The sequence below is a fragment of the Typopeltis vanoorti genome, chromosome 5, assembly GCF_054136105.1.
Source record: "Typopeltis vanoorti isolate ZY-2024b chromosome 5, IOZ_Tvanoo_1.0, whole genome shotgun sequence".
In the NCBI taxonomy this organism is placed as follows: domain Eukaryota; kingdom Metazoa; phylum Arthropoda; class Arachnida; order Uropygi; family Thelyphonidae; genus Typopeltis; species Typopeltis vanoorti.
In genome coordinates this window covers 54687365-54712373 of record NC_143553.1, presented here as the reverse complement: position 1 = coordinate 54712373, position 25009 = coordinate 54687365, and the positions used below count along the sequence as shown (strand labels likewise).

Here is a 25009-nt window from a genome sequence, read left to right as displayed (position 1 = left end):
CGAAATAGTGACCAATGCAACCAAATATACAGTTGGATGCTGCTATAGGCCAGGGAGTACGGGGGAAGATATTGAATTCATGCATCAGCAACTTAGTGCAATGAGTGAAGGCTTAGTGATTATTATGGGGGATTTTAATTATGGTGATATCAATTGGAAGGAGGAAATATCACGTAGCAAAAAGGAAATGGAGTTCATACATCTTCTACGAGATAATTACTTGAAACAGCACGTAACTGAAGGGACACGTGGTGTGAGAGTGTTGGACCTGGTTATTGGTTCAGAGGTTATATGCATAAGTAAGGTGTCCTCGTTACCTCCAGTTGGTGAAAGCGATCATGTGGTATTGACTTGGGAGGTTGCAAAATCTGTGGATTTTTCTATTCAGAAGGGGTATGTACAGAACTACAGGTTAGGCAATTATAACAAGCTTCGGAGTGAGCTTGCAGCCATCCCATGGCAAAACATATTGCAAGGGAAAGATGTTAGCAGTGCTTGGGATAAAATCAGCGGATATCTGAGGAAAGCAATATCAGATTGTGTCCCTATGGTCAGGAGGTCAAACAAGGCAGGCATTAGATGGATGAGCAGTAGTATCAAGCTTGAACTGCAAAAAAAGAAAATGTTATGGAGAATTTACAAGGAGAAGGGCGATCAGGACACCCATGAGCAGTACAAGGCTCAAGCTAGGAAGGTTACCAGTATAGTAAGAAAAGCTAAATCAGATTATGAGAAGACCTTAGCCAAAGAGTTCAAGGGTAATCCCAAAGAGTTCTTCCGCTATGTGGCAAGTAAGAAGAAGAATGACTTCGGAAGGATAACCTTAGTGGGTGCTGATGGTATTGAGGTGACAAAATCGGATGTAATAGTCGAGTTACTGAGTGATCACTTCTCAAAAGTCTATCACCCAAGTGAGGATATCTCTATACCTATAGCAATACCTAATGTGAGAATTGAAGCTAAAGAATCAGAGGTATTAAATATATTGCAAAACTTAAATGCAAACACTGCAGTAGGCTTAGATGGAATATCAGCTCGGGTGTTGCGTGAATGTGCAAATGAATTGTCAACCCCTCTTACCTGGATATTTAATTTAAGTTTGAACTCTGGTATGGTCCCAAGGGAGTGGAAGTTAGGCAAAGTGGTTCCTTTGCATAAGGGTGGCTCTAAAACTGCGGTATTGAATTACAGACCAATCACCATCTCAGGAGTAGTGGTAAAAGTATTGGAAAAGTTGGTTAAAGACAAAATTCAAGAATGGGTGGATCAGGATATGATACTCTATAGAGGCCAACATGGTTTTGTTAAAGGTAGATCCTGCCTTAGCAATCTATTAACTATTCATAATAGAATAACATCCGAGTTGGACAAAGGAACTGGCTACACAGTGGTACTTCTGGATTTTGCTAAGGCTTTTGACAGGATACCCCATAGAACACTGTTACGCAAATTGGAGCAGATGGGAATGGATATTAAATTGGTGATATGGATAGGAGAATGGCTCAGGGAGAGATACCATAAGGTGGTGTATGGAGAGCCGAGTCCAGAATGAGGCAGGTGACCAGTGGTGTACCTCAGGGCTCTGTGCTTGGGCCAATGTTGTTTAATTTGTATATAAAATATATAGGAAATGGCTTAAAGGGAGATATTCAGTTGTTTGCTGATGATGCAAAGTTGTGTAGTGCAATAAATAATCAAGCTGATGTTGAAAGTTTGCAGGAGGATTTAAATAAGCTGGTAAAATGGGCAAAAGAAAATGGATGTCAGTTCAATGTGGAAAAGTGTAAAGTCATGCATTTTGGGATTAAAAGATTACCAGCTGTGTACTACATCGATGGAAAGGTACTCCAAGAGATTGATGAGGCTAGGGACTTAGGGGTATTGGTAGATAGGGAGATGAAGTTCAGAGGACACATTGCTAAGGTGTCCAAGATTGCACATAGGATTACTTGGTTGTTGAGGAACACACTGACATCCAGAGATAAAGAGGTTATTATTCCCCTTTATAAAGCATTGATACTTCCACATTTGGATTACTGTGCTCAGGTCTGGTCACCTGGATTCCTTGGAGATGAGGAGGCTGTGGAGAGGGTTCAGAGAAGAGTGACCAAGTTGGTGAGTGATATAAAAAATGCTCCCTACGTTGATAGATTGAGAGCTTGTGGATTGCAGAGATTGGTTGATAGGCGAAGAAGAGGGGACATGATAGAAACATTCAAATTACTAAAAGGTTTTTATAGGATTGATGCAGGGGAAATGTTTCAGCTGTGTGATAGTGATGGAAGAACAAGAGGTCATCTCTGGAAATTAAAGAAAAGTGTGGTTAACAAAGGTGTCAGAACAAGGTTTTTTGCCTGGAGGGTGGTGAATGAGTGGAATTCATTGCCTGACTTAGTTGTGAGCTCTTCGTCTGTAAATGAATTCAAGAAGAGATATGACAGATATTGTTTTGCTAGTTTGGGTCTTCCGCGATGAGTCTACTGACTCCATGGAGATACCCGTAATAATAATAATATTCCCTGTATCATTATATTCAACGATTAAAGTGAAGTGGCTTTATCAAAATTTGCTTTAACTTTTGAGAATTTTTTGAATATTCGGATTTTTAACGATTATCCTGCCTAGTCAACACCCCCTGGTTCGTTACATTTAATGAACCAATGTGTGGCTGTTCTGTCAAAATTTATTTAAGAAATTTCAAATAATTTAAATTTTTATTATCGTAAAAGAACCACACACGCCCAGATCGTTACAGGGGCGCTTAGATAGACATTGCATGCAGGCAGCAAAGACCCTAGCACCGGCTTTGGATACAATGGCACTGAAAACATGGGCCATAGATAAAGGAATACAGACTACAGACCTTCAGGTGTATGGGCCTAACTTGTCTTGCTACAGTTTATCGAGATATCTGCATATCTGTGCTTGAACAGAACCGAGTTGCAAGCTGACCTGCCGTGGTGCATCGATTACATTTTGCCATTATAACCAGTGGTGAGCTATAAGGTGCTCGCGTGAGCCCTTTGTTAAATTTTTCTCAAATTTGTGAGCCCCTTGTTCTTCTTGTTTACTTTATTTTTTCAAAAAAAAAAAAAAAAAATTTTTTTGAAACATATTAAGCGACAAACTCATATAGTAACCTAACAAAAATTAGTCTATTCGGCAGTGTATAGATTATTTGGAATTATCGTTTCAACTCCTCTATAACAAATGCGCCCAAGTTTGAAAATAAAATAAGCACATGCACTATCTTTACCCTTCTCCCTTCTGGTAGCCAGTCCCATGGCAAAACCCAGTACCCAATCAAATGTTTTATAAAAGATTTCATTCTTATTATATTTTGATAATTAAAAAATGTTTTTCTTATGTAAGATAAATTAACACAGTTGATTGTGTGTAAATATTTCATGTTTAGATCATGAAATATTTGTTTAAAAATAATAGCCTTTAGAGGTTGATTGTCCTCTCATATGTTTTGATTGGAATTTGTACAGAAGCTGTATTAATAAAAGTTTTTGTGTGAAATAGGTTTTTTTTTTTTTTTTTTTTGCTCGACGATGCGAGCCCTTTGTTAAAATTTTCATACTGATTATAACCAAAAATCTGTCTTCATGCTACATGGTAGAGTAAGGGCAACCTCTTAGTAAACATGTGGAACATATTCCATTGGTTTGAAATGCTGCCCAGAGCCTGGATACAATGCTATACGAGATTCCAAACACTCTGGCAATATCAGTAATTCTGCAGCCTTCTTAAGCTTTCCAATAATTCTTCTCTGCGTGAAATTATCTAGATGCCTTCAAACACAATTCATTTAGCTCAATCTTTTGCCTTTTATCTTGTTGAGTGCTACCACATGACCCCTTTGCCATGTGTACCAAGTTTCTACTCGAAATCATCAGTTATACAAATTGTCATAAGCTGATTTATCTGAATTTGCAGTTGTAGTCTTCAGGAATAGTGTTCGTCTTTAGGTCTTGGACAACAGTATATATGTATTTGATTTCCATTGAAGGTGAGTTAGCCGATCTCATACGGAGGTAGCAAGGTTTTTTCTTCCAGAAACTCAGGTTTTTCATTGGAGGTTGGCGTTGATTCGTAGTAGAGGTTTGGTGTAGTGGTTGAGACAGTTGTAGGTGTCCTCCCGAGATGAGTCTTGGGACTCCTTGGAGTTGTCAGGAATAATAATAATAATAATAAATATATATATATATTTTTTTTTTTAAGATAAGGATGAAATTAGTACAGAACTTGAACTGAGCAGAAATTGTATACATCGTTTCATGAAACCACACAGCAAGCTCACAGTCTCTAGATTAAAGATGCCCAGAAATTATATTCTTAGTTTAATCCATTATCCAAGTGTAAGAAAACATGGTAGTATGTGAAGTATCTTCAAAACTGGGCTACTTTTATATAGAGGTTAATAACACAGTCGTAAAGATACTTCACACACACAAAGACTGTTTGCTTACACTTATGACAAGGTTAGTCAGTGGTGGGTTTTTGCCTGTCTCTGAGTGGAACCAACACAGAGTTTATGGCTCTGCTTGGTGGGGTGAGTCTGCCATTGGGAAGGCCACTGCTTAGGGTGCCTCTCCATGGCAGAGTGAGCCTGTCGCTGAGTGGGACCACTGCTGAGTAAAATTATCTTTCCGATCACTTGCACTTGCTGAGTTTAGAGTGATCTGGGGGGGATTGCCTGAGTTTTTGGAGACATCCCTTCACTTATATAGTAAAAACGGCTTGGATAGTGACCCCTCACATAATACATACCATTATATATGTCCGTAAGGATATGTGCTTTGCATTATGGGATAGTAAGGCAAGTGATGTGAAGTCATTAGCCTCTATATATAAGTTGCCTAGTTGTGAAGTTACTTCACGTGCAAACTTTATTTGTTTATACTTGAATAGAGGATTAAACCAAGAATATCATTTCTTGACATTTTTAATTTACATCTATAATATTTATTAGATGCAGCAAGGAAAATTATAATTTTAAGTACTGAGGCTTTAGAAGAGGAAAGTGACTTGATTTTTCAGTCTTCCAAGGTTTTGTCGCTTTTGATATAAAAGTTCTTGAAATGATAGTATCAGCCAGGTGGAGAAAGGAATTCTAAATATTGTGAGAGGTTCACTCTTAGGAAATAGTACAAAAAGAACACATCTGAGATCCTATTTACCAAAAACTTTTAATTTCATCTTGTCGGCATCAATAGTTAGTCCACTGACTTTGCAAAATTTTTCCAAAATATCAAAAAAGACATACATTGAATTATTACTCCTCAAAGTGCTACCACAGTAAAGAGGAACTGATTATTTACTTTTTTTGGTGTATTCATCTATTTTGAATGCTGTAGTGATAAATAGGTTCGTCTTTAGGAAATGTTATCATAGTTTAAAGTACTATAGCTAAATAAATTCAGCCCAGACTTGGGTGTGCAACTCAATACAAAGAAACCTTATCTTTAATAATCCAGCTGAAATTACTCCATATATATCTAAATAAATAACATAGTCAATCAAATATTATTCATATAATTATATATATATAATACTCAACTCACTTATTAAACATATATACACAAGTCATTAAACCGTAAATGAATAATAATTCACTATCACACACTTTCCTTCAAATCATGCTGTATAATAAATAAATCTGTACACTGAGCTCAACTGAAATAAATAAATTCATAATGAACATACAAGTTAACATGCTATTGCCTGAATTAATTATTGTGATTAAAAAAATTACACATGCTTAGATTTAGAAATTTTACATTTCTAATTTTCAATTTTTTGAAAATAGGTCTGTGACTTGGAAGTCACACTGGTAGTTCTGACACAAATACCACACTTGCTATACACAATTGTCATTTCTGAGTTTCTCTTATACAGAACAACATTATATAAGGTATCATGTGAGGAATACAGGAAAAAATTACAATGAGATACTGAAAAAAATTAAATGCTTAATTTTATTAAAATTTTTTTTTTCAGAACTAATGGACCATACAAAAAAAAATGTTCACCCCTTAGTCAATCCTTTTTACATGTTCTACAACACCTGGTTGGTGTGAAAGGCTACGAAACAATTTGAATTGGGTGTTAAGCAAAGATGTACTTTGCATTTTGTGTACACAACTTTGGTTACACCACTGCACCCAGGTTTCTTGCAGTGCACCCCTTTTTTCAGAAAACTGAGGACAGTAACTCAGCTCATCTTTTCTAATGCCTTTCCAGGGACTAGTGTCATAGGTCCCTTCTTCTTCTTCTTCTTCATCTAAATTTGTATCTCAAGAGAAGATGAGCTAGGTCTTCCTCATTTCTTCTGAACCTCCTTATTTTCCTTGCATGGATATGCAGCAACAGATATCTTGAAGTCTAGGAGGCTTAGCTGGTCTTTCTTGGTTACTTTACAGGCTGTGCAGTCCCTTCTACATAGTATTCTGGATGTTGGAATTTGGCGGTAGATGGCATTGGTGTTTAGTGATGAAGGTTGATGGAGTAGTGACATGATGAGTTGTAGAGTAGATGCCCTCCCTCGATGAGTCTTTGGACTCCCTGGAGGTGTGATGTAATAATAATAATAATAATATACATTTCTTTGGTACGCCGTATTTTCTAAAATGTCATTGTCCAATAACTGCCTAAAATAACTAACGGGTTCATGGGGAATATCTGGTCCAGGAGGGAGGCTTCCTATCCCTTGTTGAATGGATCAAATAGAGCGGCAAGTAACTTCCTTCCAGTCAGAACTCTCATTATTCATTTCACTGTCCATACAGTCAACTTCATTTTCACTGAGTTGTCTATCAACACCATTTTCATCACTATCAAACTCTCAGTGATAATAATAGGCTTTGTCATCCTCACTATCTGAAGGCAATACAGAATCTTCAGATTCGTAACCAGAAATTGGTCTTGTTTGAACATGCTTCTGCTCGTTTTTCTTTCTTCCATAAAGTGTTTTTACGAGGGTGGTCTGAAAAGTTCTCGGCCTAATAATGAAAAAACAAATTTATAATTTCAAAATTATTTTCATTTTTCAACATAATCTCCCTTAAGACTAATACATTTATTCCAGTGATGCTCCAGCGCCATTATCCTGTCCCTGTAGTGGTTCTCACTAAGATCTCAAAAAATACCCCTCTACAGCTGCAGTCACTATTTGATTCGAAGAAAAACGCTGACCAGCGAGAAAGAGTTTTAGTTTTGGTAAGAGATAGAAGTAAGAGGGAGCCAAATCTGGGGAACAGGGTGGATGTTCCAACAATTCATAGTGCAGATCCCTTAATTTTTCAATTTGAAAAACACTTTTGTGGGCAGGTGCAATGTCCTGATGAAAGATGATTTTTTTTTTCTGCAAACTTGTTTTAGCAACACGCTAGCCTTTTATGATAAAGTTACAAGAGCATAAGATGAGGGAAATGCATATACTGCCATTTTCTTAGACTTAGGGAAGGCATTTGACAGAGTGCCACATGATAAGCTGATATTTAAGTTGCAACATATGGGTCTGGATGTCAGGTTGGTCAATTGGATTCAGGATTGGCTGTCCGATAGGTATCAGAGAGTTGTGTATGATGGGGCAGTTTCAAGGAAGCAGAGGGTTACAAATGGGGTCCCACAAGGCTCAGTACTGGGACCTATATTGTTTAACCTTTATATCAATGACATTGTCAGTGGATTGCAAGGGGATATTCAGTTGTTTGCAGATGATGCAAAGCTGGGAAGGATTATTAGTAATAGTGCAGAAGAATTTGAATAAGCTACATAGATGGGTAAATGAATGGGGATATCAGTTTAATGCAGCAAAATGTAATGTCTGGAGGTTTTGGAAACATCGATGGGATGCTGCATACACTATGGGAGTGGTTGTACTGGAGGAAGTAGGGGAGACAAGAGATCTGAGGTTGATGATTGATAGAAACCTGAAATTTAGGGGACATATTGCAAAGGTGGTGAAGGTAACACAGAGGATTGCTGCAGTAATGAGAAGGACACTGACCTGCAGAGATAAAAGGGTTATCATTCCATTGTATAAGACTTTGATCAGACCAAACTTAGACTATTGTTCTCAGATTTGGTCCCAAGGATTTGAAGGGGATAAATTAACTGTGGAAAGGGTACAAAGGCGGATAACAAAGATAGTTTCAGGACTGTACAATGTTAGTTATGAGGATCGGCTGAGGGAATGTGGACTGCAGAGTTTGGTGGATAGAAGAAGGAGAGGTGATATGATTTAGACTTTTAAACTGTTGAGAGATGTAGAAAGTATTTTTAACTTGGGAATTGTTGAGAGGTGGTTACAGGGTTGACACTGGAGAGTTCTTTTGCTTGGTTGAACAGCAGGAAGGAGTGATGACAAGAGGCCATACCTGGAAGTTACGAAAGGAAACTGTGAGCAAGAGAGTGAGGAGTGGTTTCTTTGCATTGAGGGTGGTTGAACCATGGAATGCACTGCCTGATGGAGTGGTGAGAGCGAGAATGGTCAATGAGTTCTAGGAGTGGTATGATAGACTTTGTGTTTCTTCCGGGGGGAGGCTCCCTTCGATGAGTCTTGATAGACTTTGTGTTTCTCAGGAAGGACCTCCCATGATGAGTCTTTTGACACCATGGAGGCCTGAATAATAATAATAATAATAAAACTGGGTCTTTTCTCATAAATGTTTTCGTCTAGTGTGGTTAAAAGATCAGAATAATATTCCTCAGTTGTTTTACCCTTTTCAAGATAATTAATAAACAAAATGCCTTTAGCATCCCAAAACACCGATGCCATGAACTTTCCTGCTGATAGAACCGACTTTGTCTTCTTCGGTGCTGAACAACCGGCTTATGTCCAATGTTTTGACTACTGTTTGGATTCTGATGTGTAATGGTGAATCCAAGTCTCATCCATAGTAATAAATCAATGCACAAAATCAGTTTTATTCTTGTTAAAATGCTCCAAGCACTGTTCAGAGATTTTGATTCGAATGCATTTTTGATCTGCTGTGAGTAAGCATGGCACACATCTTGCACAAAGCTTTTTCATATGCAATTCTTCATGCAAAATATATCCTACACGTTCTTTCGAAATGCCTATAGTCTCAGCAATTTCACACACTTTGACTTGCCGGTCATCCAATACCATATCATGCACTTGATCAATGATTTCTGGTTTTGTTACACTTTTTGGACATCCCTCACATGGATCATCTTCAAGGCTGGTACGGCCAGGTTTAAACTCAGCAGCCGATTTCTTAATTGTCAAAAACGAAGGAGAAGAGTGCCCATAAACTTTTATGAACTTTCCATAAACTTTTATGAACTCTGAATGAATTTCTTTTCGCATTAAACCTTCTTTTACAAAGAATTTTATAACCGCATGATACTCAATTTTATCCATTTCAAGGGATACATACAACACTTTTGCTTCAGACAGCTGCATAAAACAAACTACTTGATAGAAGGACTTGCAATTTCGCATGGATACTTATGACAGATGTACCAACTTAAAACAAAAAATCTTGCTGATAGTGTTGCCATCAATGGTCGAGGCCAAGAACTTTTCAGACCAGCCTCGTACATCCATGACTCTGTAACATAAAGTATGGTTATGGTTTTGTTAGTGCCCAGTGATACTTAAAAGTCACAAACCTAATTTCATTCATAAAAACAGTAATAATAGATTTCCTAAGACAATATTCATGTCATTTTGAAGAATTATACTTACATTTGAGTTTATATATTTCTGTTTGTTACAAACATGAAGAATAAAGCTGTAAAATAGCATACAAACAAGGACTAAACAACTGAAACAACGTGTCAGCAGTCCTTACATACAGACCTCTAGTGGTATAAATATGTACTTTCCAGTATTGCCAACACATGCAACAACTTGTCACATTGGTCACAGGGGAATAACATTTATAATTGCAATAAAAGAATGACAAAACTGGTTTGTGACTTCAGAGTTACAATGGGCAATAGAGGGAAGAAAGAACAACACAGCAATCCATCAAACCAAACAAAACTACAAATAAATTTTCAACATTGTTAATTTTCTGAGTGAATTAAGCAGAGCAGATAAATTATGTCAATTATTGTACTGAATTCTCAATTCAGTTTATTATTAGTCATCCATTCGACTTTCAACAACAACAAAAAAAAAATACTGACATTTAGGATTAAGGAAGTTATTGTGTTCATTTATAAGGCTCTGATATCACTAAATCCACAGTGTGTCCAGATTCAGTTCCCTTGGTTTAAATGGGAGGACAAGGGAGTGATGATGATGATTCAGTAGTGGATCAACAAGATGCAAAGAGGTCTGAAGAATGCTCCTTATAAAGACAGACTGAGAATATGTGGGTTAAAATATGCATTTTAAATGGAATTGAGGGATAGGATGATAAAAGTATATACTGCTGGAGGAAATTTTATGGAATATATGTAGAGTCAATTTTGCAATAGATGACAGAAGAAAAAAAAAAAAAGAAGTGGTCTTCCTTGGAAGTTGAAGAAGAGTATCTTACGTAAGGGAGGTGACTAAATTTAATTTTGTAGAAAGTGAATGAGCAAAACAGTGCTAGAGGTATTATTATTATTGTATGGGCATCTCCAGAGAGTCCGAAGACTCATTTGCAGGAGACCCAATTTATCCACACAGTCGATCATACCTCTCAGTGAATCGATTAACGATGTGCTAACAACTGACTCTGTCAACCCATTCCACTCATTCACAACTCTCATAGCAAAAAATCTAGTCCTCACATGCTATTACTCAACTTTTTTTCTACCCCCCTCTAGTTAAGTGCTGAAACATTTCCCTTGCATCAATCCTATAAAACACTTTAAATAACTTAAATATTTCTATCATATCGCTCTTTTTCACCTATCAACCAACTTTTGCATATTACACAATATTCCCTTGCATAAGGGAGGTTCTGAGACTGCAGTAGCAAATTTAGAGACCAATCAGTATTTCAGGAGTGGTGGTAAAACTACTGGAAAGTTTGGTCAAAAAGAAAATTCAAGAATGGATAGATAAAAATATGATACTGTATGGCTTTGTGAAGAGTCGATCATGCTTTAGTAATTTGCTCCCTTTTTTTAACCTCCCCACCAACCGAGGTGGATGAAATAGTGAGACCAAATTGCACTTCTTATCCATGTTATTTAATGGGTGTTAACAGAATCATATCCAGATTTAGCTGTACGTCTACAGACATCATGGCTGATTGAGTTGGATAAAGGAAATGGCTACACAATGATTATACTGGATTTTGTAAAGGCATTTGACTGAATACCACATGGAACTTTGTTGCACAAATTAGAACAAATGGGTATGGATTGACAGTGGTTATTTGAATAATAGGATGGCTCCTGGATAGATATCAAAATTGGCATATGGAGGAGAAGAATCCAGGCAAAAGCTGGTGCTGTGCTGCAAGATTCAGTGCTAGGACAGTACAAATTAAACAGTAGTGCTAGAACCACTAATGCTTAATTTGTAAGTAAATGATATAGGAAATAACCTGAAAGGTAATATTCAGTTGTTTGCTGATCATTCCAAATTAGGTAGAATAATAGTGAATTAAGGCAATGTGGAGAGCTTGATAATTTAAATAGGCTGCCAATATGGGCAAACAATAATGGGTATCAGTTCAATGTGGAGAAATGTAAAATTATACATTTTGGGATAAATAGATTACAAGCTGTGTACCACAATGATGGAACTGTACTCCAGGAAATAGATGAAGCTAGGGATTTAAGGGTAGTGGTAGACAGAGAGTTGAAGTTTAGAGGACATTGTTAAGGTTGCTCATAAGATTACTTGGCTATTAAAGAACACATTAACAAGTAGAGATGAGGAAGTTCCTCTTCCTCTTTATAAGACCATGATACATCCACATTTGGATTACTCTGCTCAGGTTTGGTCCCCTGGATTTCTTGCAGATGAAGAAGTGGTGGAGAGGATTCAGAGGCAAGCAACCAAGATGTGCAGTTAGTGAGTGCAACTAAGGTAAGTGGTCTGTGGAACATTCCCTATGAGGAGAGATAGAAGGTGGTGCTATACAGATAAGACTTGAATTAAAGAGCCTAGTCAGAGGCATTGTCAGCTTCCTTGTACATCTCCCTCAAAACACAAGCTGATATCCCATCTAATCCCACAGCTGTGTTCATATTGAGATTCTGCAATATTCCAAGAACATCCAATTCATCCACCTTTGTTTTGATATAAGTCTCTGTTACATATGTCACAACATCAACCTCACTTGTATGGTATACCCTTGCAAATTGGTTGCCAGGTAACTCAACTATTTTATCTGATTCTGTTATTTCGTGACTATCGCACTCATTAAAGTTATTCTTCCATAGTCATTCTTCCTTGTACTTGCCAAATAGTGAAAGAGCTCTTTGGGATTTCCCTTGGCCTTCTTAGTTAGTATCTTCTTGTAATCTGATTTTGCCGTCCTTACCATACTGGTCATCCTTCTTGCTTGATCCGTGTACTGTTCATGATTTTGCTGATTACCTTTCTCCTTAGAGATACCCTCCCCAGCATTTTTTTTCTGAAGTTCATGCTTAATAATATTACTCATTCATCTAACTCCTACCTGATTAACCCTCCTTACCTTAGGTATATAATTTAATATATCCTCCTCTGGATGTCAATTAACTATCTCCCATTAACTCCCCCCCCCCCCCAATCACCTTTTCTTCCTGAACCGACTATCCTATTCAATATTTTGGTTTGAGATTCTGCACTTGTTGGTCATTCTCATGTTCACTTGCCTCATGGATGGCTTCACACATATTCACCTGCATGCACCCTAACTGCTTAAGTTTTTCTGAATTTGTGCTTCAGCATGCTCAGTGAACAAAAACCTCTCTTTAGACACCTAACACAAAAACCATTTAGATGCAGTCTGTTAGCTTTATATAAATAATTTTTTCCATCAAACACAAGCCACAGGTCCAAAAAAAAAAAAAAAAAATCTATATCAATCCTCCTGTACCAGTGTATTGATTTGTTTGCCATCAATGTCCTCCTCCTCAATTCACCTCTATCGTAGTATGGCAGGAGACTAACAATTTTTATCTTCTTTCTCTTCATTTTTGTTTCTTTTAGCAATTTCTTCACATCCTCCCTCATAGAATACCTCTTATGTCATTAGTGCAGTGTTAATGAATGAGTTTAAGGATAGGCATGATAGGCATTGTGTGAATAATGTTTAGTATGGGCCTCCTGTAAAGAGGATTATCTGAAGATGCTGAGATAATACTAAATAATCATCTAAGAAAACATACAAAAAAGGAGGGTTATTATTTCCAATGACACAATTCAGCATCATGGGAAATAATTGACTGATTTCATAGTTATAGTGGAAAAAAAGTTAGAAAAAAGTTCAGCTTAATATTTAAATAAGATGAAGTAAGAACAATATGGAAAACTACTACCTGTTCATCAGGATGAACTGTTTCTGCTGTGAAAGCATAGCTGTCCTTATCCATGAGATACCTCGCAAATCCTTCGAAAGACAAACAATTACGTAGTCTCACTGACATATCAGGTTCATGTCGCTAATGGAAAATATTGTGAATAAACAAAAAAATATTTCTCTTAAGAATTAGAATACTGAGCTAATGCTATGGTATTATGTACTTTTTAAGAGAAAAAGTAGACTGAACTGTTTAAAGTAAATAATTTTTCACAGATTTAACTTAAAAATTATCACCATCAGTCTCTCAAGATGATTATATGATTAGCACTTTAGATAAATAGAAGGAAATTCAAAATAATATGATCAACTCTCACTACAGTAAACTCACTTGAATTAGAACTAAAAATGTCCTTGCTAAAATTACATTGTGACTATGATATTCTGGTATGATAAGGAAATTCATTATAACAAACCTTCTGCAATAATAAACTATTCCTTAGAATAGTTTTAGAAACTATTCCTTGGGCATTATAACTTAGCTTTAATGAGAGTTGACCACATACTACAATTCAACATAAATTAATTCCTTTCTTTTTATCCAAAAAAAAATTTTTTTTTGCAATTGTTATGTAACAAAAAACCAGGCCACTTAACTCTGTCTGTTAAGTGGCCTGGTTTTACAAACAGTTTTTCTCTAGATACAGATATTCATATAATCATTATCTGCAATAGCCCCTCATCAAAGGATAAGCCAACAGAATAATGTTACGGTCCAGCTGATTAAGATTTCAATTAGTCCTTTGTTAACAATCTTCTTCCAAACTATCAACTATTGTTAGGTGTCTAATTTCATCAGTTCAAAAAAGTAATCCCAACAAGTAATCCGTCGACATTTGTCTTCCATTGTCTAACTGATATTTTTGTTTCTGATTAAAGAGATGTTTTTCTAATATTTCATACTAGTTTAATTTATGTAATTATGTCAAATTTCTGAGAAGAATAAAAGATAATAGTGTGACAGGAAAGGTAATCTGTGTGTTGTTCAGGCATGTGAGTTATGAGATAAGGTGGAGAGCAAGGATTATGAATGATATGATATCAGAAATGTATGCAAAGAAAAAAAAGTACATTTTTTTTTCTTTTCATACGTTTTGTGAATAAAGGGAGTCAATAAGAAATAAGGGGACTCAATATGGACAGGTGGGAACACAACATGAGAAAGGTTGATGCTCAACTTTTCTCACAAGAAAAAAAAGTGTACCCATACTTTCACTTCTTGTGCAAGTGTGAATACAAAAAAGAATGGTATGGTATGGGATGTAAGAGGAATAGTTGGGTTTGAAGAGGATAATACTGCGATGGATAAGGAGAGAGAGGAGTGGCTCAAGAAAGGCATGGAGAAGACTATGTGTAATCTAATAAGTGATATTGGCAAAATTTGTTAGAGATTCAGAAATGAGCTGTTATGTTTGTATATGAATACTAGAAGTGTCAGATACAAAATTATTGCATTAATTCAGTTCATTAACCCAAAAAATTGATGGAATAAGTGAGATGTGGTTGGATGAGGATGACATCCTGAGAGTAATGGAGATGGAAAGATATGATATTTTCTGTGAAGACAGAAATGATAAAAAAAGGAGGTAGAATGCTGTTGATCTTAGAAAAGGGGTTATGACCATGCAAACAGGTAAAGATGCAATGGGAAAATAGTGGCAGTGGTTCTGAGGCAATATGGTGTGAGATAAAGGTGAATAGTCAAATGTTGCTATAGCCCTGTTAATGTGAAGGGTAATGGATCATGAAATGTATAAGCAAATTAGTCAAGTAAATGCAAAGAGTGATCATTATGAGTGATTTTAATTATGGCAATACAGGTTAGAATAACAACATATCATCTGGAAGTAAAGGAAATGAATTTCTTGAGGAACAACTAACTCAGGCAAAATATGTAACAGAAGTTAAAAAAGGGTCAGGTGTTTTGGCGAGAACCAGGATCCAGAACTGGGTTGATAACAGTTGTATTCTCATTGATGGAGAACAGGGATTTGACCAAGGAACATATTTTAGTAGAATGGATGGAATTGGATATTATATTAGTACACTGCATTGGAGATTGGAATGGCTATCTGATAAGTATCAGCAGGTTGCGTATGGGTGTGTGTGGGGGGGGGATATCCCAGAAAAGAAAGTTACTAGTGTTGTGCCTTAATGGTATGTTTCATGACTGTGGCCCTAAAATTGGAGGAGATTTGAATGGGAATATTCAGTTGTTTGCAGGTGATTAAAAGTTGGGAAGAATTATGAGAAGTAGAGCAGATCTAGCAGCTTTACAAGAGGTGTGAACAGATTGAGTGAATGGGCATGAGAGTAGGGTTACCAATTTAATGTTGGAAAGTGTAAGGTTTTAAAATATGAATAACAAAGATGGGATATAGAGTATATATTAGAGTAGGTGGAAAAAATAAGAGTCTGGGCGTGATGGTGGATAGGAATCTAAAATTTAGGGGATTATGAGAATGAAACAAATTCTGGCAAGATACAGAGAACAATGATATGTAGAAGTAAGGAGATTCAGGATCCATTGTACAAGGTCTTGATTAAGCCACATTTTGACTACTGTGCACAGATTTGGTCACCTAGTTTTCAAAAGGATGAAGAGGTATAAGAAAGGTCTAGAAGCAAATTGACTAAGGTGATTTTTGGTCTCTGGAATGTTGAGTTTGAAAAAATATGTAATTTGCAGAATCTAGTGGATAGTTGGAGGAGATATGGTATGGCATTCTTATCAGATTAAAGTTGAAGAAGTTTTTCATAGAATGGTGAGAGATGGGGGAGAACAAGAAGTAATTGCTAGAAGCTGTATAAGCGAATATTTTAGAAATGTGTGAGAAGTAGGTTTGTATCATGGAGCATGGTGAATGATTGGAATGCATTACCTGAAAGTGTAGAAAATGTCTGTCTGCAGAAAATGTGAATGTATTTAAGACATGGTATGATGAGCTGTGTGTATGACTGGGGGAGGGGGAATCTCTCATATTATTATCCTGGGGATGATAATAATAATAAATTAAGTAAGGTTCTACATTCTTAACAACTGTGACTGGTGTAAATGTCCAGTTCCTTTTTTCAGTATCTGAATTTTTATTGTTTTAATATTGATGCCATCTATTAAGTTCTCTCATTTTGTTTTTCTAACTTCCTATTTCTGTAGTCTTAAGTCTATTACCAAGTGTTTTTAGAAGAGGCATAGAGACCCAATGCAAAGATATATATATAAAAAGCAGCTGGTTGAATTCATTTTGTTCCATTCCATATCAATTTATTCAACTGGCTCCACACCACACCATACCCAATTTTCTTTTCCTATTACTGCATTTAAATGAACTGCATATTTTTTTTTATTTGCATATTTTACATATGACACATGTGAAATTATTATTATTATTATTATTATTCAGGCCTCCAAGGAGTCAAAAGACTCATCGAGGGAGGTCCTTTCTAAGACATAAAGTCTGTCAAGACTCATCGAGGGAGGTCCTTTCTAAGACAAAGTCTGTCAAGACTCATCGAGGGGAGGTCCCCCCCTGAGAAACACAAAGTTTATCATACCACTCCTTAAACCCACTGACTGTTCTCACTCCCACCACTCCATCAGGCAATGCATTCCACAGCTCAACCACCCTCCACACAAAGAAACCACTCCTTACCCTCTTGCTCACAGTTTCCTTTCGTAACTTCCAGGGATGGCCTCTTGTCATCACTCCTTCCCGCTGATCAACCAAGCGAAAGAACTCCCCAGTGTCAACCCTGTAACCACCTCTCAACAGTTTAAAAGTCTCAATCATATCACCTATCCTTCTTCTATCCACCAAACTCTGCAGTCCACATTCTCTCAGCCGATCCTCATAACTATCCTTGTACAGTCCTGAAACCATCTTTGTCATCCGTCTTTGTATCCTTTCCACAGTTAATTTATCCCGTTCAAATCCTGGGGACCAAATCTGAGAACAATAGTCCAAGTGTGGTCTGATCAGAGACTTATACAATGGAATGATAACCCTCTTATCTCTGCAGGTCAGTGTCCTTCTCATAATAGCAGCAATCCTCTGTGTTACCTTCACCACCTTTGCAATATGTCCCCTAAACTTCAGGTTTCTATCAATCATCAACCCAAGATCTCTTGTCTCCCCTACTTCCTCCAGTATAACTCCTCCCATAGAGTATGCAGCATCCCATCGATGTTTCCCAAACCTCAAGACCTTACATTTTGCTGCATTAAACTGACACCCCCATTCATTTGCCCATCTATCTAGCTTATTTAAATCCTCTTGCAGGGCTACCACATCTGCACTATTACTAATAATCCTTCCAAGCTTCGCATCATCCGCAAACAACTGAATATCCCCCTGCAATCCACTGGCTATGTCATTGATATAAAGGTTAAACAATATAGGTCCTAGTACTGAGCCCTGTGGGACCCCACTTGTAACCCTCTGCCTCCTGGAAACTGCTCCACCATACACAACTCTCTGATACCTATCAAACAGCCAATCCTGAATCCAGTTGACCAATCTGACATCCAGACCCATGTGCTGCAACTTAAATATCAGCTTATCATGTGGCACCCTGTCAAATGCCTTCGCCAAGTCTAAGAAAATTGCAGTATATGCCTTTCCCTCATCTAATGCTCTTGTAACTTTATTATAAAAGGCTAGCATATTGCTAAAACAAGAGCGTCCTTTCACAAATCCATGTTGATTCTCACAGATAACATTACCCTCATCTGCCCAATGCTGTACACGGTCCCTCACTACTTTCTCCAAGATCTTAACAACTACTGATGACACACAGACTGGCCTATAATTAGACATTTCCAGTCTGTTACCACCCTTATGCAATGGCACTATCTTACCTTCCTTCCATTCCCTGGGCACCTTTGCCAAAGCCAGACTTTCATTGAAAAGCCACGTTAAAGGTATTGTCAATTCCCTAGCACATTCTCTCAAAACTCGTGGCGAAATACCATCCAGTCCCACAGCTTTACTGACATCCAGAGTACTCAGTATCTGAAACACACTCTCCTCCTGTACCTCCAGACCTCGTACCAGTCCTATCCCTCTAGCATTAAAACTGACTCCACTAGAATGAAATACTCCAATAAAGTGTTCATTGAACAATTCCACTATGTCCTCTGCATCAGTCACTCTATTCCCATTTTTATCCCAAAATATCATTCTTCCACAGTCATTTCTCCTCCTACTGGCCACATAGCTAAAAAATTCCCTAGGATTTTCTTTGGATCTTAGGGCCAATCTCCTCTCATATTCCAGTTTCGCTTTCCTTACCACACGAGTCACTCTTCTGGCCTGTGTCTTATATTCCTCATGCATCTCTTCACCTGTCTCCTTATATCTCTTCCATAGTCTCTTTTTCGCATGCAATTCCTGTTTAATATTGTTTGTCATCCACTTTACTCCAAATTGCGCCCTCTTCTTCACTCGTGGTACACAACTTACCATTGCTGATAACAAATATTCTTTCACAATTTCCCACGCACTGGTGATATCGCGGCCTTCCAATTCCTCCCTCCATGAAACTTCCTGAAGTTGACGTCTAAGACTAATATAATCACCTGCCTTATAATTCCACATAAGTTCCCGTCTCTTTGATACTCCTGCATGTCTATTCATTTTACAAGTCAAAACCATATGGTCACTCTCTCCAACTGGTGGGAGAGACGTCAACTCAGTTATTATCAACTCTTCTGATGCTATAACCAAATCCAAAATTTTAGAACCTCTTGTTCCCTCTGTTACATGTTGCCTAAGACATTTGTCCCTCAAGAATTCTAGAAATTCCATTCCCCTATTGTTACATGCATCTTCCTCTCTCCAATTTATACTACTGAAGTTAAAATCTCCCATAACAATCATTCTTCTTGCACTTGCCAAACTTAGCTGTCTAAACATCTCCTGGTCCCCATCCTCTGTGCTCCTGGGTCTGTAGCAACACCCCACTAAATATCGTGTCTTGCCTACCTCTACCTCACACCATACGCTCTCAAAATTATTTGTCTCACTTCCTTCCAAATTCTCCACTCTTAGAGGACATAGGTCATCACTTATCATAAGCAGCACCCCACCACCACGCTTTCCCCTCCTATCCTGGCGAAAAATGCTATACCCAGCGACTTCTATTCCTGTTTTTATATCCCCTTCTGTCAGCCACGTCTCAGTGATTGCAATAATTTTTGGCCAGGCTGATACTATCTGCGCCACCAATTCCTCTCCCTTATTCCGGATACTCCTGGCATTAGTATACAGCATATAAATGCCATTGTTTCTATACCCAGCATTATCCCTGTCTCAAATACAAGCAGTTTTATTTTTTTGATGGTGAAAGTGATGGTGAAAATATATTTTAGAAATATGTGATTAGACAGACTAAGAACCATAAAGTGTTGAATGTGCAGAGAATTTAAAAAGGAAGGATCAAATAAGTTAACGTGACAAGTAGAGGCTCATGACAAATGTAGGAACGAATGGAGGCATAACAATAATAGTAATGCGAAAGAGATAAGAGAATGTGAGATAGCTGATATAGAAAATAACATATACAGTGTGTGTATATAAATATAAAAGTGACTTGATGTTAGAAATCTTGAAGATTCAATGAGGGCTTTACAATACAAAACAAGATATGTAGAGGCTGGAAAAGCAATCAGTTAGTTTCAGGACCATGCAAGATGGAAAATGAGAATGAATGGGGGATGGGGAGGCATCAGAGTGCATGATGTTAAAAGTAGTGTGAAAAGGTGAGAGATAGGTGATATGGAAGTAATATACATATATATATGTTCTTTGCAAGGATAGAAAAATCAAACTCCATGGCACACTCCAGAAGTCAAAGATGCAGTTCTAGGAAAGAAGAAAGTATATCTCAAGTTCCTAGCAAGTATATCTAAAATAAGTCAGCAAGTGCCCTAAAAGATTGTAGTAGAAAAAATAAGCATGAAGTGCTTATATTTTCTATTCCACTGGTTTGGTTTGATTTGATTTTATGGTCAAAATTTGGGGAATTTGACCATAAAAAAATTATTTACCCTACCTCCTAGTTTCCACTGTCTCCCTCACATGAATACTGCAATCCCAGAAGTTTGTCCATGATTCCACACATGCCTGGAAGTTTTCAAGTATTACTGAGCACCTCCTGATTCTATCTGGATTTTCTCATTTGCGTCAAAATAATGCCCTTTCAGCAGAAATTTCGTCTTGGAGAACAGGAAAAAGTTGTAAGTGACAATGTCAGGCAAGGCATTGCAGCAATACATTCCATGTTCATGTTTATAATGTCTAACACAATGCGTTGAGCAGTCTTGTATGACAATCCTGTGATCTCACAAACATCATGGACAGCGTGCCGACAATAATCAAGGATATCCTCATGCACTTTTACTATGTTTCCTAGTGTTATGCTTGTTGGAGGGTTCTTAAGAAAACTCACTGTCATTGACAGACGTCTGTTCATCCTTGAATCATTTGTACAAAAAAGTTTTGCTTTGGCTCACATCATTCTCACCAAGTGTTCCTTAAGCATTCTGTGGGTTTCTGCAACTTTTTTTTTTTTTTTGAGGTTGAAGCAAAATTTGATGCAGATTCTTTACTCCTTAAAATTGCCATTTTAGTTGAAGAAGATTGCCAAACCACTAAAACACAATGTTACAAAAATGCACATAGCGAATGCAGCCTCTCAGCTTGTCAGCTGTTGTCATACTGATTCACAGATGTTACTGCTTACTCTCTTATGGTGGCAGAAGGCCGTACTATGCCAGTTCATGTGTTCTTTAAATTTTCCAAACTTTTGGGTAGTAACTTGTAAGCTCAGTGTAAAAGTAGCTAAACAAATCCAAATGAAGACTTTAGTTAGAGTATAGAAGATAATATCACACATGTGGAAAAAATGTTCTGGAGGCAGTTTAAAAACCTTTGAAATGGTGGAAGGAGTTGTTGTCAAGTCCATTGAAGAGCTTCTAGATATGCCCGTGGATCTGTAGAACTGCTTTGCCAATCTGTTGAACTTTGATGGATTAGAGCTTTTCTCTAGAGTTATTGTCAGTTTTCTGTAGTAGCAATTGCTGGACAAGAATAGATATGAGCAGGTGTTAGTTCAACTCCTGGACAGTTCTTGCATGTTTCATAGCTCCTACTACCATCTGGATGTATTTTCATGACTTTAAAATGTTCCATCCTTAGTCTGGTGATGATTGTGGTTATTTCTCTATTTTCATTAATTTCACTGATTTCATTCTTCTTGATAGTTTGTTTTACCAATCTTATTTTGGCAACAGAGTTAGCATCAGCTAGTGATAGTGGGTGTAATTTTTAAGGTAAGTATCTTGCTTCTTTGGCTAGTCTGTCTGCTCTTTCATTGTCTTCAATATTTACATGGGATGGTATCCATTGCAGTGCACAGTTCTTATTTTTAAAGTTGTTAGTAGTTCATGAATTTCCTGTGTGAGTTTTATTTATCCATTTTTTAATGCCTCAAGTGCAGATTTTGAGTCACTGTAGATGGTTATTCCTTCTGTAATGTTTATTACTGGATTTGAAAGATAGAACTTGAGAGCTGTTTGTATGGCTGTTAATTCACAAGTGAAGACTGAAGCTATTCTGCCATCTGTGGTTTTGATTTGCTTTTCCTCGCCTCCAGGTAGAGTTAGAAAATCCTTGGTTGAGTGCTTCATTAGATGATTCATCAGTGTAGGCAATGACATGGTTCAGATTATTTAAGTGATGTATAGTGCAGTGGTGGCCCGTACATAAGCACTGCGACACTGCAGCACCCCGAAGGAAAAAATGAAAAAATTAAAATTTGTTTGTGTTTATAAATAATAACAATGCTTACAACATTATATAAATGCAGTACATGTTAAAGGTTACAGCTTATGTTTTGACATTGATTGAATAGTTAATAATTGGAATTGTTCGATTAACGCTTTAGATGACAAAACAAATGCACTGCAATCTACTGCCAATAGTTTGCGCTTGTCATTGCACGTTACGTCATTCCCAACTGTAACTGCTCAAACAGCAGTGTATTTTTAGTATGCTTACGCACCTTATTTCTGTGAGATATGAAGCGTTTATTATTGGTGCGTGTGCATGGTGAACTATTTTTTGTAAATCTTATTTTATTTTGTTGAAATAACACATAATTGTTTATTTATTATAGATACAAGGCTGAATTATGATGAGTGTCACTGTTGAAAATATGAAAAGAATAATATTTTTTCAATTATCGTTACACAAAACAAATGCACTGCGATCTAATGCCGATATTCGTTTGCCTTGTCATTGCATGTTATGTCATTAGATACACTGCCGCTTGGGCAGTGTATCTTATGCCTGCGCTCGTTATTTCTGTGAGATATGAAACGTTTATTATTGGCGCATATTCGTGGTGAACTATTTTTTTGTAAATCTTATTTTATTTTGTTAAAATAACATATAATTATTTATTTATTATAGATACAAGGCTGAATTATGACGAGTGTCACTGTTGAAAATATGAAAAGAATTATATTTTTTCAATTATCGTTACAGAAAACAATACAGCTGCCACTGGTATAGTGTCAAGTCCTTTTATTTTCTTGCTGTGAATCTAGTGGAAAAGAATGGCTCTCTGCTTATTTCAATGGACAGGTGCTCTAAGTCTATCTATTTTCTAATTTCATGATCGTATTGTAAAGGGAGGAAGGAGTATTAAATGAGATCAAATATGATAAAAGTTATATAAAAAAAAAACTAATGATAAAGATATTCCAGATTGTCAGAACAATGGTAGAAAATATTCAGAGTATTCAAGATCAGGAGTGCATGCCAATACATGAGGTAGAATGGCCATCAAAACCTGAAATGTGAAACTGGAAGGATGATATTGGGCAAGAAATGCTCATATATATGCAGGTACGATATAAAGGTACATGTTATTATTATCAACATTATCAGAAAAATGCTTCCATGGAGTCAAGAGATTCATTGCAGCCCACTCTCACATGCAAGCTCATCATGCCTCGACTTAAATGCATTCACTATCTCTGCACTCACCACACTTTCAGGCAAGACATTCCAATCATCCATCACTCTCTGTGCAAAAATCTCCTCCTCACACCCTCCTTACACAGCTTCCAGAGATGGTGTCTTGTTCTCCCCCTGTCTCCAGACATCTATGAAAACTTTCCTCCACATTAATCTGGTAATTATCCATTACCAACTTATATCTCCTCCACCCTCTTCCTTCTATTCACTAGACTCTGCAATTTGCATTCTTTCAATCTGTCTTCATACTCCACGTTCCAGAGATCACAAACTGAGTTAGCGAATTGTCTCTGAATCCTCTCCAACCACTCATCATCCTTTTGAAAACTAGGTGACCAAATAAGTGGACAGTAATCCATATGTGGTCTGATCAAAGGCTTGTACAATGGATGTATAACATTTTACAGTGGCAGAACTTCATAATTCAGAATGCCTAGTCAAAAGGTCGAATTCTGGATTGCTGGAATTGAGTTCTCATAGTACCAGCTATAAAACAGGGAAATAAAACTAAGAATTACAGACGGAAGTTTTTTCATACAATTTAGCTAGAGGAAAGTACAGTTCATAAGGGAGATTTTTGCTGTCATAATGATAAAATCAGAACAGAAAAACTAGCAGGAAAAAGCTCTCATGCTGGATTGACACCGGGAAGATATTTCATACAGAAGAATGGGTGCAAGAAACAAGGACAAGCAACCATCCCTGGAAGTTGCAAAAGAAAGTAGATTTTTTTAAAATCTCTTCTTTTTACATTATTTTACACAATGTCCTACTCAATGTTATAAATGTTATGAATTAGACGATGAGGAAACTTAAACAGCACACTGCAATAATGAGCACTGCATCTGACATCTCGCTATGATTTGCATCATCAAGTTTAGTTTGAATAATAACAGTTTAATTTCAAACAGAAATACCTATGAATATAATTTCTGTTTGTTTTTTTATTCTGAGGAAGCCCACAAAAATGATGTATGAAACTAGTAATTAAATAATAATAATTATTATTATTATTATTTGACACCACTAGGAACTCCAAGTGCTTATCGAGGGAAGGACCTTGTTCTATAACTCTGTCTTCACCATTCAATCACCAACTCACTGCAACTACACCAAGCTGACCACCACTGGTATTTCCACAGATAATCACAAACATTCATGTCGACAGCAGGATTTGAACTTGCAGCCTTTTGGCTGGAGAGTGGATATGCTATCCAATCGGCCAACCAGGCTGGCAATTTCTTTAAAAAAAGTTGCATGTGGTATTAAACAGACACAAAAGTATGGAAACTTCAAGCCATTGAAACCTTAACTCGGTACTAGAGACAGATGATGAAAGATTTTTCACTTGGTTATACTATGAATTAAAGATGCCAAGAAATTATATATTCTTGCTTTTATCCTTTTGACTACTTGTATATGGGATATATATAACTTCTGCATTACTTCAACCTTGGTACCTCTGCTGGG

The 25009-nt window shown here is 37.0% G+C and overlaps 1 protein-coding gene across 1 annotated transcript in view; it reads right to left on the bottom strand.

Moving 5' to 3' along the window:
* The window catches only part of LOC150106422 (uncharacterized), a 766385-nt gene that overhangs the window by 345172 nt on the left and 396204 nt on the right, over nucleotides 1–25009 (bottom strand). The window contains exon 29 of the mRNA XM_090392993.1: nucleotides 13456–13578. Coding sequence (XP_090249119.1) covers nucleotides 13456–13578 — 123 coding nt within the window. The remainder of the gene's footprint in view (nucleotides 1–13455; nucleotides 13579–25009) is intronic.